We start from the raw sequence: 14,190 nt of genomic DNA on the forward strand, positions 1-14,190 counted from the left end.
CCTGAGTTCGAACGCGAAGGGGCTTGAACGTCTGCATGTTGGGGGAGCCAGCAATGACACGGCTTTCAGGGGAGAACGGTGGAGGCGCCCGGATCGCCGTCGTGGCCCGACTGGTCGGTGGGGTTAACGTAGAAGGTGGAGTTGTACATGTTGAGCAGGTGGTCGCCGAACCGGGTGGGCGGATAGCGAGGCGACTCGCCCTCGGCCAGGCATGTCGGCACGCACTCGACCATGCAATCCACGCCCGGCTCAAAGAAGAACGGACTCGAAAACCTGTGTGTATGTGTGTCGTGTGTGTGTCGTGTGTGATCAAGGAGTCCACATGAAAAGGAGAAGAGCGCAGTGGTACCTGTGCTTGCCTGTGGAAGGGTTGATGACCCGGTGGAGGGTCGACTTGTAACGATCGTTCGTCCACCGCTGCATCATGTCGCCAATATTGATGACCAACGTCTGGGGTACGGGCTTCACGGCCACCCACTGGCCCTTCCTGTCGTAAAGCTCAAGACCGCCCGCGTCCTGAGATTGGACACAGGCGTGTGTGGCGTGTGTGTCATGTGAGCGAAATAGATCCAAAGATGCGTCTTCTTCCCTAGCGTACATCTTGAGCAAGAATAGCACAGCAGCCGTAGTCGGAATGGGCGCCGCATCCCATCCTTGTCTGTTCCACCGGCGACGGTGGATAGTGGAGGAGCCTTAGAGTGGGCTGAACGTAGGGCGTTGAAGGTAACGTGTTGGGTCATATGGTGAGCGGCGTGCACAACGCTGCAAGAAAAGGGCGAGGATCTGAGACGGCGACGAACCAGAGGCGGGCAGATCCTGTCCTCGAACCAGTTCTCGGGCAAGCCCAGGCTGAGGGCGAAGATCCTGTTCAGTACGTGACCCAACCGAGACGCCAGCTCAAAGTACTCGAGCACCTGCGCCTTCCACTCTTCTCCCACCGAGGCCTGCAATTTACAATGTAAGCTCACACGATTGCGCAGAGGCCTTGTTGTTGTTAACGTGGGGTGACTAGTGGCACGGGTGGCGAGTGGGAACGGTACGGGGTCGGGCCACTGGTTGGGCGTGTGGAAGAGTTCGCCGTAGTGCGGGTCAGTTGTCGGCACTTCGGGACCGATATCGAGGCCCTCCTTGTAGTCGCCCAGGTCCTTGTCTTCGAAGTTGACGTTGTGCTCGGGGTAGATCGTGCTCAGGTTCTCCTCGCCGTACGCAAAATAACCTGGTGTACGGGTTGGGTGACAGTCAGCAACAAGCTGCACCTGGTGTTTGTTTTTACACCTACACCACATGACCGCAAGCACCGCGCGCTCTCTGCGACACGCACGAGCGCATGGCACGATCTCACAGAACACAAGCAAGAAGACCGCGATCACGTTCACCACATGAACGAAGAAGCGTGCGAGCAGCGCAACGAGGCAATGAGGCCAAAGCCCTGCGTTCTGTGGCACTGGTGCCGCCGCCGGCACTCGCTGGTACGACTAGGGCGTGATGAAGGGGAAGGGAGGGGGTACCTCGGCCGTAGGTGCCCTTGAGCTGGCGCTTGTAGGCGGGGGAGAGGGAGAAGAAGCGGCGCATGAGCTGTAACAGACCATCGACCTTGTCCTGGGGCAGCACGCCCTGATAGTTGCTGATCAAGAAGAAGCCCGCCTCCACGCACGCGTCGTGCACCGCGCGGGCCACCTTCTTCTTCGCCGCCTCTCCATCTGCTTCAGGATTTGTGATGAATGGGCTGATATCGATCACGGGAAGCGCGTGCTGTGGTAGTGCGTCGTGCAAAAGAACTGCAGCTGCTTGCTCAGTCGCGTCCGTCATGTTCAAAGGTGGTGAGATAGAGTCCGCTCTGTTGGTGGATGCGCTACTTTTGTGTTTTGTAATTTTTTTGATTTTCGAAATGTTTCCCAAATCGTACATTCCAATCAATTCGGCGCCTGAGAAAATGCAACAGAAAGATCGCAACAGTTCGAATTGAGGGGCCGACGATGTCGAGATTGGCTGCGGGCGCGGCGCTGGGCGGTTCGCTGTCGTCGATGGGTAGCCTGCCGGGGGTGCAGGGCTACCCGCTCTTCAAAATCAAGCGGCTCCTTTCTGTACGAGGAGGCGGGCACCAACCCAGCCTTAGCACGAGCAATTCGTCTCTTCACTCCTCCACTTCCTCCGTCTCCTCCTCTCCCTCGATGAGCCTCTCGACTTCGCTGGAGAGCGATTGGGTGGGCCTTTCGACCTCCCCTCCGGTCACGATTCGATTGGTGGCCGCAGCAGGCGTCAAGAACTACTCGCTCATGGCCCTCGCCTGCTCCAACGGTGTCCTTCCTCCCATTTTTATTATTTACTTATTTTATTCTGCTGCTAATACTTATTTACATCTTTTATTTATTTATTCATTTCGTTTGACATAGATTTCCTGGTCTTTCGGTATGTGGACGAAGGCGGAGTGCCCATCGTGCGTCAGTTGCTCTGGCCTGAGGTACGCTCACCACCGACCTCTTTCTTCGTTCTTCTCTCTTCGCTTTCGCTCTTGTTGTTTTGGACTGGTGAAGCAGCTAACAACATGGCGGCGATACAGGGTCCAATGAAGCGGGTGGTGGCGATGGACTTCAACCCACGGCCCAGCTGCTGTGCTGCGTGACCGGCGACTCGACCGTGGTGCTTATCCCCGTCTACTTCCTCATGCGAAGGCGTGCCGAAGCCAACCCGGCCTCGCTGCAACGAGAGAAAGAGGCCGACAAGCAGTCCGCCGCCAGGTTCGTTCTTTTTCCGTCCATTCTTCTCTCTTTTGTGTTTGGCAATCTCTGATCAGACGTCGCTCGAAAACAACCGCGCTCGTGCGCATTGTAGAAAGATGAGCGGAGGCGGCAAGAAAGATGACGGGAAGCCCACAAGCACTTGGTACCCGCCGTTCGACCAACCAACCGACCAACCTGCATTCTTGTCGCAGGTGCTAGTGGCAAGTCTGACTCGTCTCTCTCTCCTTCTCTCGGCCGACTGTCGGTCATGTTCATCAGGTCGCTGAATTATTTTCCCTCGCTGATGAACTATGCGCAAGGCAACCTGGCCTCGCCCAAGATGAAGACCGACAAGGTGCGGCCGTGACCGACGCCACCACTCCGCCACTCCACTACGCGCGCAGCCCTCACGATTTCTCGCTTTTGTGTGTCTACCTAGGCCTACGCGCCACCGACGACGGCGCTCGGCGCCCTGGACGACGTGACCTTGATCACCTGCTGTACCAAGCTGAAGCCGCCCGGCGTATCGCAGTGCCTGTGGTGGAATACGTCCGAAGGCCGAGACTACGGTATGCTGGCATTGCTCGACGTTTTTGGCTTTTTTGTTGACTTGGGTCGACGACCCTTCTCCCGCTCTCTGTGCGCAGGTTTGATTGCGACTGCTGCCGGCAAGGTCCACTTTGTCGACTTTATCCAACAGAAGGAGGTTTACACCCTCTCCCTCCCCAACGCTGTGATCGACAGCCTCGACATCGTTGTCACCGACTCCTACAAGGTATTCTACAATCTCATTGTCGTAAAACACATGCAGTTGTGTAACGACACGCCACACACGCCACACACGCCACACACACACGCCACACACACACACACACACACACACACAGTATCTGTTGATCCAAACGCGTAAGGGCGTATGCTTAAAGCTGCTCCTCGAGTATCGCACGCCGGGCGAGGGCCGCTACGAATCCATCATCTCCACGCCGAAGAGCAAGGCCAACGAGCCCCTCAGCACACAGTTCATCCCCGTTCCGCTCCAGCAGTTCCCCTACCAAGACAACGTCTCACTGGGCGTGCAGAAGACCTGGCAGGGTTGCCTCGTCGGTTCGTTCGCGTTTTCTTTGTCGTTGGTCGTGCCGTTGGTCGTGTCGTGCGCGTTAAAACATTCAGTCGAACTGATCCGGATTGGCTGCGCAGGCGCGTATCACCCGCTCACGCACACGTACGAGGTGTTCGGGCCGGACCTGGGCAAGTTCGCGCTCTTCGTGTACCAATTGCCTTCGCCGCCCACGCAGATACTGCTCACCGAGCGCCTCACATTCGTGGTCAGCAAAGGCACGTTCGCCCAACCCGCTGCCGCACATGTGCATCGTCATCGTCACCCACCACCACCACCACTCCACCCGCCTGACTCCTCCGCTCCTCCCCCCGCCTACAGTTGGCGAGGACGCGAGCTCTGTGTCCGTCGTGTCGAACTGGAACGCGGCCACATCGCCAGAGCCGCACTGTATGCTCCTCCTGACCACTTCGCCATCGAATCGCGCCAGGCGCAGACGGTCGGGCAATGCGAGCGTTTGCGCAACTCACTTCTGGGAATCCACAGGGTTCTACAAGCACCACAAGGACAGCGTGATGCAGGAGTTCAACCTCGGGCCGGGGCAGAACATTCTGGGCGTGTTTCGGACCAACAACTCGGCCACCCTGCTCAGGCGTTCACCGCAGGTACACCCCCACACTCTCCCTTAGCTACGGCCCTGCTTAGCAGCAGTACGCTCACGACGGTACTGTACTGTACTGCCTCCGCAATAGAATCCATCGACAGCGCTCGAGGGGTTCTACATGTGGACGTCGGACGCCGTCTATCAATGCGTGGCTGAGGTACGACTCACTGCGATGCTACTTTGTGTAATGAGATGGAGAGGCCGTTAACGTTTGCGTGTGTTGTGTCGTGTCGTTGTGTCGTTGTGTCGTTGTGTCGCACACTCCGCAAACAGCAAACACCGGAGAACATATTTTATTCGCTGATCGGCAAGGGCCTGGAGAAGAGCGAAGCTGAATCCTTTGGCAAGACCATGGCCCTCGACATGCTCACGCTGTACGAGACCGCAGCCGACAAATACTTCGAGCTCGGCAAGTACCAGCGCGCATTCGAGTACTCGCCACCACTGCCCAGCTCTAGCCCTCCCCCAAGCAAAGCGTTGTCTGATTCTTCTTCTTCCTCCTCCTCTTCTTCGCGACAGGCTTTATCAGCTCTCCAACGTGGAGATGCAGAAGCTAATTCAAAAGTTCGGCGGCATCAACCGAATGGACATTGTGCTGACGCACCTCCGCGATCAGCTCGACTCGCCCCAGGGTACCTTCCGAACCTCTTCCCCCCCACTTTGTGTCTCATCTTAACTTTGTGTTACAGCTCTCTCGGCTGGTGACAAGAAGAGCCTCTCCAGCACACTTCTCCAGAGCTATCTCCAGTGTTTCTTGGAAGCACCACAGCACAGCAATCAGGTACCGACGCGGCACGACACGCAACACACGACCTCGACGCACGACATGTGTGTCCGCAAAAACCCTAGATATAGTTCACATTATTATTTATATATATTTCTATATATTGTGTGTTACGCTGTTGCAGGCACTGGAATCGGACTTTCGCTTGTTCCTCCGCGAGAACGAGGATTACGACCCCAAGACCGCCCTGGAGCTGCTTCACTCTCACGGACTGATGCAGGACTTCTTCATAGTGCGCCACTACTCCTTGCGTGCGTGTCGTGCGGCGCGTGCCGTTGCGTGTCGTGTGTCTCACCCGCGGCCTCTTGGTTATGTGCCAAAGGTGGCCAGAGCGCGACGGATGGGTGCCTACGCCCTAAGGCTGCTGGCCAGCACCGGCAGCCTTCACATCGAGCCCAAGCTCATTCCCTTGGTCAGGGTACTGCAACCCCTCGATGAAATATTGTTTGTTTATTTTATGTGCTATTATTATTATTGTTTCATGTTATTCATATTATATTTATTTATTTATATAGAGTATTATGTTATGGATTATTATTTCCCGCCAACAGCGCCCGTGTAATGTGCATGGACAATCCAGGAGGGCGGAATGTCGGGCGATTTGAAGGCGTGCGAGGGCGGCATCCTGGTGCGGTGCCTGCCACCCAAGCTGCAGATGAAGCTCATCTTGGACGACGTCAGCAACATCCCCTTCTACTTTCGGCGGATCGAACCCATCCTGCCGCTCCTCGACGAAAACATGTTGGTACCGCATCCAACTCGGACTCGCCACAGTAACACACACACGCGCGCGACACACACACCTCTGTCAAGCTCACCCCCATTTGTGCTATGGCGCGACCAGCTGGAAGTGGCCCGCATTTTCGATCCTCTCGGCGACGTCGCGCCGAAGATCTATTCGGCCGTTGCGAGGTAGCGGCTCCGCCTCTCGTTCTTCAGATTCCAATTCGTGTTCGATTGCTGATTCGCTCACGTTTCAAATTCATTCCAACACACCTGCAGGTCTGACCATGACCAGACCTCCTGGGGCAAGTTCACCATGGCCGGGTCCCTCGAACTGACTGACGCACACAACCCCAATGCCGAAGTGCTTCCCGTCCCTTCATCGCACCTTCGTCACACCCACCACCACCACCACCACCACCACCACCACCACCACCACCACCACCACCACCACCACCGATCACGTCTTGTTCTCTAACTCTCGCGGCCTACGTGGGGGGGGGAACAAGGAATGGGCCAAGGGACCGGAAGACTTTATCGAACTATTTTTGACGACGCTGTTGATGCTCAACCACCGAAGGAAGCGCAACGAAGCCCACCTCCCGCCTAAAGGTAACCCGCGTCTCTTTTCAAGCACGGTTGCCGTCGTTCTTCTACAGCTTACCACACACGCACGACACGCACGACACACGCACAGTCGAGAAGCGCAATTTGGGACCGGAGTCTGAACAAGACGACGGCGTCTCTTCGGTAGGCAGTAGCATTACTTCTGTTTTCATGACTGACTACTGGCCAGAGGGCGCTAATTTTCGTGCGCGCCGGAACAGGGTGGGAAGTTGAATGTCCCGTTCGGAGGGCTGGTGAGCATGCGGCAAGTGGTCAACGTATCTTGCGGGTGGAACCACTGCGCAGCTTTGACCGGTACACGCACATGTCCACCGCCACACGCACCACCACACACGCACATGCACCAAAGCCGTACAATTTGTGACTCACGTTGGGGGGGGGCTGTGTGCTGACAACGCAGAAAATGGGCATGTGTACACCTGGGGGCGGAACGGCTCGGGCGAGCTCGGGCACGGCGACAAGAGCGGCGTGCCGCAGCTGCACCCCAAGCAAGTGATCTTCTTCAAGTCCAAGTGCGTGAAGGAGGTCGTGTGTGGCGGTGAGCACACGCTTGCCAGGACCGGTACGACTCTCTGTGTGTGTCGTGTCGTGCGGCGTGTGTGTCGTTATGTGCCGTGTGTGTCGTACCGAGTGTTTATCTAACATTTCCTTATTGCAGAGAGTGGCAGCGTGTACGGGTGGGGTAATGGGCGCATTGGTCAGCTGGGCCTGGGCGACCGCACCCTGCACTGGCTTCCCGTCCCCATCAAAACGCTGCGCAAGATGCATGTCACCCAGCTCGCTGCGGGCTACGCCCACACCATCGTCGTCCTCAGTACATTCACCCCCTTGCTCCCCTTCCCGCAACGTTTGTGGAATTTGAGGCAGCGGCGTTCTGACGCACCGTACATTCCGCAGAGTCTGGCGAAGTGATGGTCTTTGGTGGCGGGGAGGTGGGGCAGCTGGGCACGGGCATGCGGAAGGATCTCCTCGTGCCCACCAAGCTGCAGGCCATGCCCAGCATCGTCCAGGCCGCGTGCGGCTACTGCCACACGGCCCTGCTCACCGAAGCGGGCGAGGTCTACACCTGCGGCAGCGCCATGTCCGGCCAGCTCGGCCACGTACGCGTGCCACACATACCGTTCATTCATTCATTCCCTCGCCGCTCCCGCGGCCGCTTTCGGTCAACTAAGATCTTATATTTCCTGCCCTGTGACGAACCACAGGCCGACAATTTGCAGAACGACCGGCTGGCGCCGAAGATGGTGGAGGGCTTGAACGGCAAGCGGATCCGGTTCATCGCCTGCGGCTCGTTCCACACGATCGCGATCACAGGTGGACTCTCTATCACGCCGGCTAATCACTGTGCCGTTTTGCCGCTTGCACCATTCTCACCCGCACGGCACACACCAGATTTGGACAACGTGTATACATGGGGCGGTGTACAGGGAACAGACTCAGATGGTGCCATGCGACAGGAGCGGAAAGCAGCCATCCTCAAACGGTTCACACTCTCTCTTCATCGTACTTTGTGATATTATACTATCTTTGTATTAATACTTATACTTATATGTTGGTAACATATCAGAGTCACGCCCTCAATCGTCAAGGGCCTGATGGGCAAGCGAATTTCTCTGGTCTCGTGCGGACACGCGCACTCTGTGGCCACCACCATGGACGGCGAGGTACACCCGCGCGACTCGCATGATCACCTCATCTTCCTCCTCACCCTCGCACTCGGTCTGGCGCCGCGCAGGTCTACGTGTGGAGCAGCACAGGGTCGCTTCAGCCACCACTCCTGCTCCGAGGCAGCGGACTCAGCAGTACAACCCCCGCCCAACACGAATAATAAAACTGATAATGATAATTAGAAATTAATTATTATATTTATTATAATGATAATAATAATATCTCTCTTTTGCGTGGCAGCGGCAGCGGCGAGTGGAACGACCGAGGCTCCGTTGCTGGTGTCGGCCATCCCCGATGGCCAGGACGCCAAGAGCAAGCCCGTGGTGAAGCACGCGGCGGCGGGCGAGGAGTTCACCCTCGTCGTCACCGAAAACGGCCTTCTCTATTCCTGGGGCTCCGGCGCCTTCGGCCAGGTACTCCTCTCGGCCTGCCCGCACTCCGATCTCGCCACACACACTAACTTGCGTCGTGCGTCGTATTGTGTCGTGTCGTGCGTGTGTGCGGTGGTGCGTGTGCGCAGTTGGGCCTTGGGGACCAGGGCGATCGAGCAGAGATCGTGCAGGTGGCCAAATCGGAGGAGAGCCGTCGCAGGAGCGTGAGTCCCTACGGCGATTCTCTGCATTCCAATCGTACTCCTCCTCCCCCCCCCACGCCTCGCACGTTTGCACGAAGGAGTGGTGATTCTCAATGTTCGGTCGCCCGACCACACAGGACTGACCTACGGCCAGAATGTGCTGGAGAACACGCTGCGCTCGCACTGGGAGCAGTTCAACTCGTCGACCATTTTGACCAAGTGCGCTCACTACCAGAACTGGGTCGCCGCCGCCGTTGTACGTTGGCGCCCACACGTGGTCGACCAGACACGCCTTTAGTCGCGATGATGATGATGATATGAGGGCGAACTTACCACGACCCCTGCGCGCCTGTAGGTCTATGAGATGCTGAACAGTTGGTCGGAGTCGATCGACTGCGAGCTGCGGGCAATTCGCGCCCAGGCCGAGCACCACCGGGCGCACTTCACCTTCGAGGAGGCGCGCGGCCACGAGATGGACTCCGTGTTCGGTGTCCTCAAGGCCATCTTCGCCCAGAAGAGCGAAACCAGAAAGTCCAAACTGCTGATGCAGGTATGTGTCATTGTGTGTGTTGGATGTGTGTGTGTGTGTGTGTGTGTGTGTGTGTGTGTGTGTGGTGTCATGCGTGTGCGGTGCACTCATACGCTGCGGTCGACAGGTGCTGTGGTATTGGCACGAGCGCGGGCTGGAGGTGGGGCCGCTGGAGGGCTTCCTGCTGGCGAACCTGGGCGTGGCGGGGAAGGCCCTCGCCTGGATCATGCAGGAGGCACACACCGGAGCCGAGCTTCCATTTGCCGGTCTGCCCTTCCAGCGCACCTTCTACGAGACCATCACCCGCCTCCGCATCACTCGCCTCCAAGAACTTCGCGGTACAATTTCATTTATTTATTATTTATTAAGAACTTATTTGTTTATCTTATTTTATCTTATCTTATCTTATTTGTTTATTTTTGATGGCCGTTGGATGGGCAGGGTCGACAAGCCAAGCGGGAGCGGGTGACCAGCAGCTCTCGGAGGAGTCGCTGTGGCAACAGATCACGGTTCGTGGCTCCTTCCCTTCGTCGGATCGTTTGTCCCAGTTGGTGGTGATGGTGGCCCGTGCAGTACACTGCATTGACACACGCACGCGCACGCGCACCACCAACACTCGTCCACGCACAGGCCACCATCACGACCAACTGGGACAAACGATCCAAGATCACAATTCCCTCGACATCGCTCCCCGCGCTCCCGGCCGGCCGGAACGTGGACGACCAGGTCAGGCCCTTCCTCCGCCTCCTAGGTTTTATCACATCCAGGTGTCCCAACCATTGCTGAAAACGTGTGTGTGTGCCGTGTGTCGTGTGCAGGAGCTGCTGGTGTTTTCGTGCGACAAGAACCACATATGGACGCGCCAGGTGTTCTTCGAAACGATCCTCCCCAAGTTCAAGACCCTCATCGCATCTCTGCCCGTCGATCTCTCCATCACCGCCCAATTCCTCCTCGCCGAATACCACCTCGTAACTCCTCCCTCTCACATGCGTGTGCGTGGTGCGTGTGTGTGTCATGGCGGAACTAATCACGAACGTTCTCGGCAGAAACGATGCGAGTCGCTTGTCCGCTGTGCGTGTTCAACACTCTCGCCGCCGAGCAGAACGCGCACGCGGGAGCTGCCACGTCCATCAGGCCCTGGGTTGAATGATGGGTTTCGTTTCGCGTATAATTCATCAAGACCTGTAAAACATCATCATTTCGGGGGTATGCGTCATCTTTCCCTCGCTGTCTTGCCTCCACTCAACTCAAGCAGAACAGAACAACAAAAAGTGACAGGTGTTGGTAGATTGAAACTCTCTATTGCTGTGAGTGGTACATGTGTGTTGATGAAAGACAAAATGAATGGAGCCTTGTTGTGGCTGGAGGCAAAAATTGAAAGTAGTGACTGCTGCTGTCATCGACTCTTAGTTGAGGAGGTCGTAGACCGAGGACCTCGCGGCCTGCTGGTGGGCGGCGTGAGGAAGGTGGTCGATGGCGGTGGACTCTCTTTCGTCGTCGTCGCTGTTGAGTCCAGGCCACTCATCTCTTTGGTTCTGGTGGTGGTAGTGACCTTGTTGTACAGGCGAGGCGGCGTGCTGGCCGTCTTCGGCCTCATCAGGGAGAGGAGGAGTGCAGCCGGGCGACAATCCAAGCCTGAGCACCTGCTGCCTCATCACCTTCTTCATCACCCTGGCGTGCCTGATGCCGCACGCATTGCACAAACTGCGCACACACGCACCGCGTAAGACCGCTGTGGCATCGCAGAAACTCTGGGGTTCGGGTTAGGGTCAACGTACGTCGACACACCCAGCGGGCCACGTCTCCATTGGGCTGATGAACGAAAGAAAGAAAGAAAGAAAGAAAGGAGTTGATGGGTGAGCACGATCGCTTCCGTGTGCGACCACGAGAGGCTGAAGCGCACCTGTGTCTCTCCTGCCGCACTCGAGGCAGGCCTTGTCTGGCCTCACGCGGTTGGACGGCCTGTGCTTCTTGAAGCCCCTCCCGGCTTCACTGTCCTCACCTGTTGCAGCGGCAGGCGCGGTTGCCGCCTCGCTCGTCTCAGATGTTTGGTCGGGGAAGGCCCCACCAGGGACCAGTGCGGGCTCCTGCAACTGGTAGGCCCTGCAGAGCTGGTGAATGCAGCCGCTCATGTCCTCCAGACTCCTGGAGAAGAGCCCGTAGTCGGCCTCGCTCAGTCCCGGCCCGATGCTTGCTGCCATGCTCATGCGCGCCAGCTTGTCCGCAGTCATCGCCAACTGCCGCATACAACAAGACACCATCATCAGAGAGGGCGGTGGTTGAGGGGGCAGTTGCAAGGCAGTGCGCACATTCCTGAGGACGAGGCGCCTCTCGAGCTCCACATAGTCGCCGTTGTTGGGGCGGTGATGATCACCTTCTTGGTGAGGCGTGGAGGACCCATCGTGAGTTGGAGTAGGATCGGTCTGGGTCACGCCTTGGGCGTCATCCATGAGGAAAAGGAGAAAGGCTCAAAGGGACTATAAAGGCTCAAGCAGGATGCTTCTTCTTGGTAGCCTAGACTGCTCGTGTGTATGTGCGGGTGTGTCGATTGTAGTGTGGTAGAGTACTGGTCTGGTCTGGCTGGTCGCCTTCATCGTTGTCACCACCTGGCCAGGATAGAGCTCCTTGTCACAGTAGAGGCCATGAGATAGTGAGCCTGGGCACACCTATCTCAGCTCACCACCTACAGGGTTCTGGAGCGCACGCGGGGTGGGCCTGGCTGAAGTCCCATCGGCCCTCTAACCTCACACAGACCCTGGCCTAGATAAGAGCCCAGATCACTGGGGGTATCTCTATCTACCTGGACCCCCTGGCACCGCCTTTGTCTTCTTCATCGTCTCCATCAATCGCCTCGAGCGCTCTATCTAAGCGCCACTCGATGCCAGTTCCTCTGTTCTCCCTCAGCACCATCCAACGCTCTGCCTTGCGATGCCCCTTCACTTCGCCTCTGGCCTGCTGAAATTTCCTCTGTACGGCCGCGTGGTAAGTTGGCTCCTGAACAAATCAGATTAATGATTTCAATTAATTGTTGAGACAAAGACAGAGGAGCCAGAAGTAGTACACAAATAATCATCGAATATAAAGTATAGATAAAGAAAGACGGGGAGATGCAACAGGAAGCCAACTCAGAAGACGTGGTGTGCCCGCTCTCGATCAGCCTCGTGCATGGGCAGGTGGATCGTACGTATTCGATTGGCACGGGGGCGTGGTCAGCCACCAGCCGCAAGATTACTTCTCACAGCCAAGCCGACGCCTTCAAGGTGCCCCCTCCATCATCTGCACAAATTTGTACTACGTTTTTCTAATGGATGATGATTTGTTGTAGCGCGAGCAATGGGTGTCATTTGCCTCCACCAACAAGCTGTTGTGCTTTCGAATCGAGTACGCCAAGCCCGTGGAGCTGCTGAGCATTCGTGCCGCGGGCAACGCCTGGATGTCCAAGCGGCCCGGCCACCAGCTCGTACCCTCTCCTTCCCACCTCTCTGCAGATCATCACCATGTGTGCCGCTCTCTTACACGCCACAACCGCACACGCACACGCACACGCACACGCACACGCACACGCACACGCACACATGCAGACGCTGTACGATGAAAACATGGCCATCATTGCGGAGACGTGCGTGCACAGCGACGACGACATCAACATGTACATGGAGGTGGTGCTCGAGCCCCAGGACAAGACCGCGGCGCACGGCAAGGTGTTCTACCTCGAGGAGAAGCACGACCTGTGCATCCTGCGCAACTACAACGTCGTGGCGCGTCCCTTCCGGCCCGCGATCCCCAAGGGCGCCATCATGGACGACGTCCACTCGCTCTTCAACAACAAGGAGCTGAGCGACCTCACGGTCGTGGTCGAGGGCAAGCCCATCTACTGCAACCGGGCCATGCTCGCCGTGCGCTGCCCCGTGTTCAAGGCCATGCTCTACGGCCCGATGAGGAGGGCCAGCAGAAGACGATCTCGATCCCCGAGGCTCGCCACGAGGTCTTCCTGCGGCTCATCGGTGCGCCACCCGCTACCATTTTCGTGTGCCGTGTGTCGTGTGCCGTGTGTCGTGTCGTTTGTGGTGTGCGGTCGCGCGTGCGGTTGTCATTTGCTAATCGATGTGAGAGCATGCAGAATACCTTTACACGGACGATATTCGTTCTGAGTTGGAGGCCGACGCCTACGTCGAGCTGCTCATGCTCGGCGAACAATACAATCTACCGCGTTTGAAGGGTATGTGGAACGATCCAATCATGTTTGGTTGGTGTTGTCCCTTCATGTGCTTCATGTGATGCGCGATCGATGTGTTTGCTCACGAAACACGAAACGGTGTGGATGGATGCACACGCCCAGCCATGTGCGGGGTGAAGCTGAAGCAGAGCATCAGCGTGAACAAGGTGTCGACGCTGCTCATGACCGCCCACCGCCACAACTCGCAACAACTCAAGGACCTCTGCATCCAGTACATCTGCGAGCATCACAACGAGGTAGGGCCTCTCTCCCTCTCTCTCTACCTCCCTCACACCAGATCTTGCTACGGCGTAGACATAGCAAGGACACACAACACACAACACACAACACACAACACACAACACACAACACACAACACACAACACTAAACGTATCTGTGAACGAGCAGGTGGTCAAGAGCAAGGATTTCAAGGTGCTGGCCGAGGAGCCCGAGCTGCTGATGGAGGTGACGGTCAAGATATCGCTTGATGGCAAGAAAGTGTGAGTGGGGCGTAGGCACACAAATACACAAAAGATGTACATACAGTTCAAACAACAACGGTTTTACTTCATTTGTATCACGATGTAAAAAATTATTCTAATTCTAATAAATAATTATTCTTATTCT

The 14,190-nt window shown here is 56.8% G+C and overlaps 4 protein-coding genes across 4 annotated transcripts; 2 read left to right on the forward strand and 2 right to left on the reverse strand.

Moving 5' to 3' along the window:
- Positions 1-65: 65 nt before the first annotated feature.
- On the reverse strand, positions 66-1,809 carry ACA1_261360 (2OGFe(II) oxygenase family oxidoreductase; the record flags this gene model as incomplete). Its single annotated transcript, XM_004333681.1, has 6 exons — positions 66-273; positions 350-516; positions 599-658; positions 801-944; positions 1,041-1,216; positions 1,509-1,809. 6 exons carry the CDS (start codon positions 1,807-1,809, stop codon positions 66-68), a joined length of 1,056 nt encoding a protein of 351 aa, XP_004333729.1.
- A 167-nt stretch (positions 1,810-1,976) lies between these two features.
- On the forward strand, positions 1,977-10,496 carry ACA1_261370 (regulator of chromosome condensation (RCC1) repeat domain containing protein; the record flags this gene model as incomplete). Its single annotated transcript, XM_004333682.1, has 38 exons — positions 1,977-2,298; positions 2,394-2,441; positions 2,561-2,738; positions 2,833-2,883; positions 3,000-3,075; positions 3,160-3,289; positions 3,368-3,495; positions 3,608-3,824; positions 3,918-4,059; positions 4,274-4,442; positions 4,530-4,598; positions 4,715-4,872; positions 4,961-5,073; positions 5,131-5,222; positions 5,350-5,457; positions 5,548-5,643; positions 5,806-5,970; positions 6,070-6,137; positions 6,228-6,321; positions 6,458-6,560; positions 6,646-6,698; positions 6,776-6,869; positions 6,976-7,137; positions 7,234-7,389; positions 7,473-7,675; positions 7,781-7,889; positions 7,968-8,058; positions 8,143-8,239; positions 8,311-8,377; positions 8,490-8,656; positions 8,764-8,842; positions 8,955-9,073; positions 9,173-9,367; positions 9,474-9,684; positions 9,788-9,855; positions 9,977-10,072; positions 10,165-10,314; positions 10,449-10,496. 38 exons carry the CDS (start codon positions 1,977-1,979, stop codon positions 10,494-10,496), a joined length of 4,692 nt encoding a protein of 1,563 aa, XP_004333730.1.
- Positions 10,497-10,752: 256 nt separating this feature from the next.
- ACA1_261380 (GATA zinc finger domain containing protein) lies at positions 10,753-11,577 on the reverse strand (the record flags this gene model as incomplete). Its single annotated transcript, XM_004333683.1, has 3 exons — positions 10,753-11,050; positions 11,125-11,158; positions 11,250-11,577. 3 exons carry the CDS (start codon positions 11,575-11,577, stop codon positions 10,753-10,755), a joined length of 660 nt encoding a protein of 219 aa, XP_004333731.1.
- An 876-nt stretch (positions 11,578-12,453) lies between these two features.
- Positions 12,454-14,067, forward strand: ACA1_261390 (BTB/POZ domain containing protein; the record flags this gene model as incomplete). The annotated part of the gene is made up of 7 exons (XM_004333684.1): positions 12,454-12,606; positions 12,672-12,806; positions 12,928-13,242; positions 13,290-13,350; positions 13,467-13,565; positions 13,686-13,819; positions 13,972-14,067. 7 exons carry the CDS (start codon positions 12,454-12,456, stop codon positions 14,065-14,067), a joined length of 993 nt encoding a protein of 330 aa, XP_004333732.1.
- Between the last annotated feature and the right edge of the window lie 123 nt (positions 14,068-14,190).

The sequence above is a fragment of the Acanthamoeba castellanii genome (genome assembly GCF_000313135.1).
Source record: "Acanthamoeba castellanii str. Neff unplaced genomic scaffold scf7180000084769, whole genome shotgun sequence".
NCBI lineage: Eukaryota > Discosea > Longamoebia > Acanthamoebidae > Acanthamoeba > Acanthamoeba castellanii.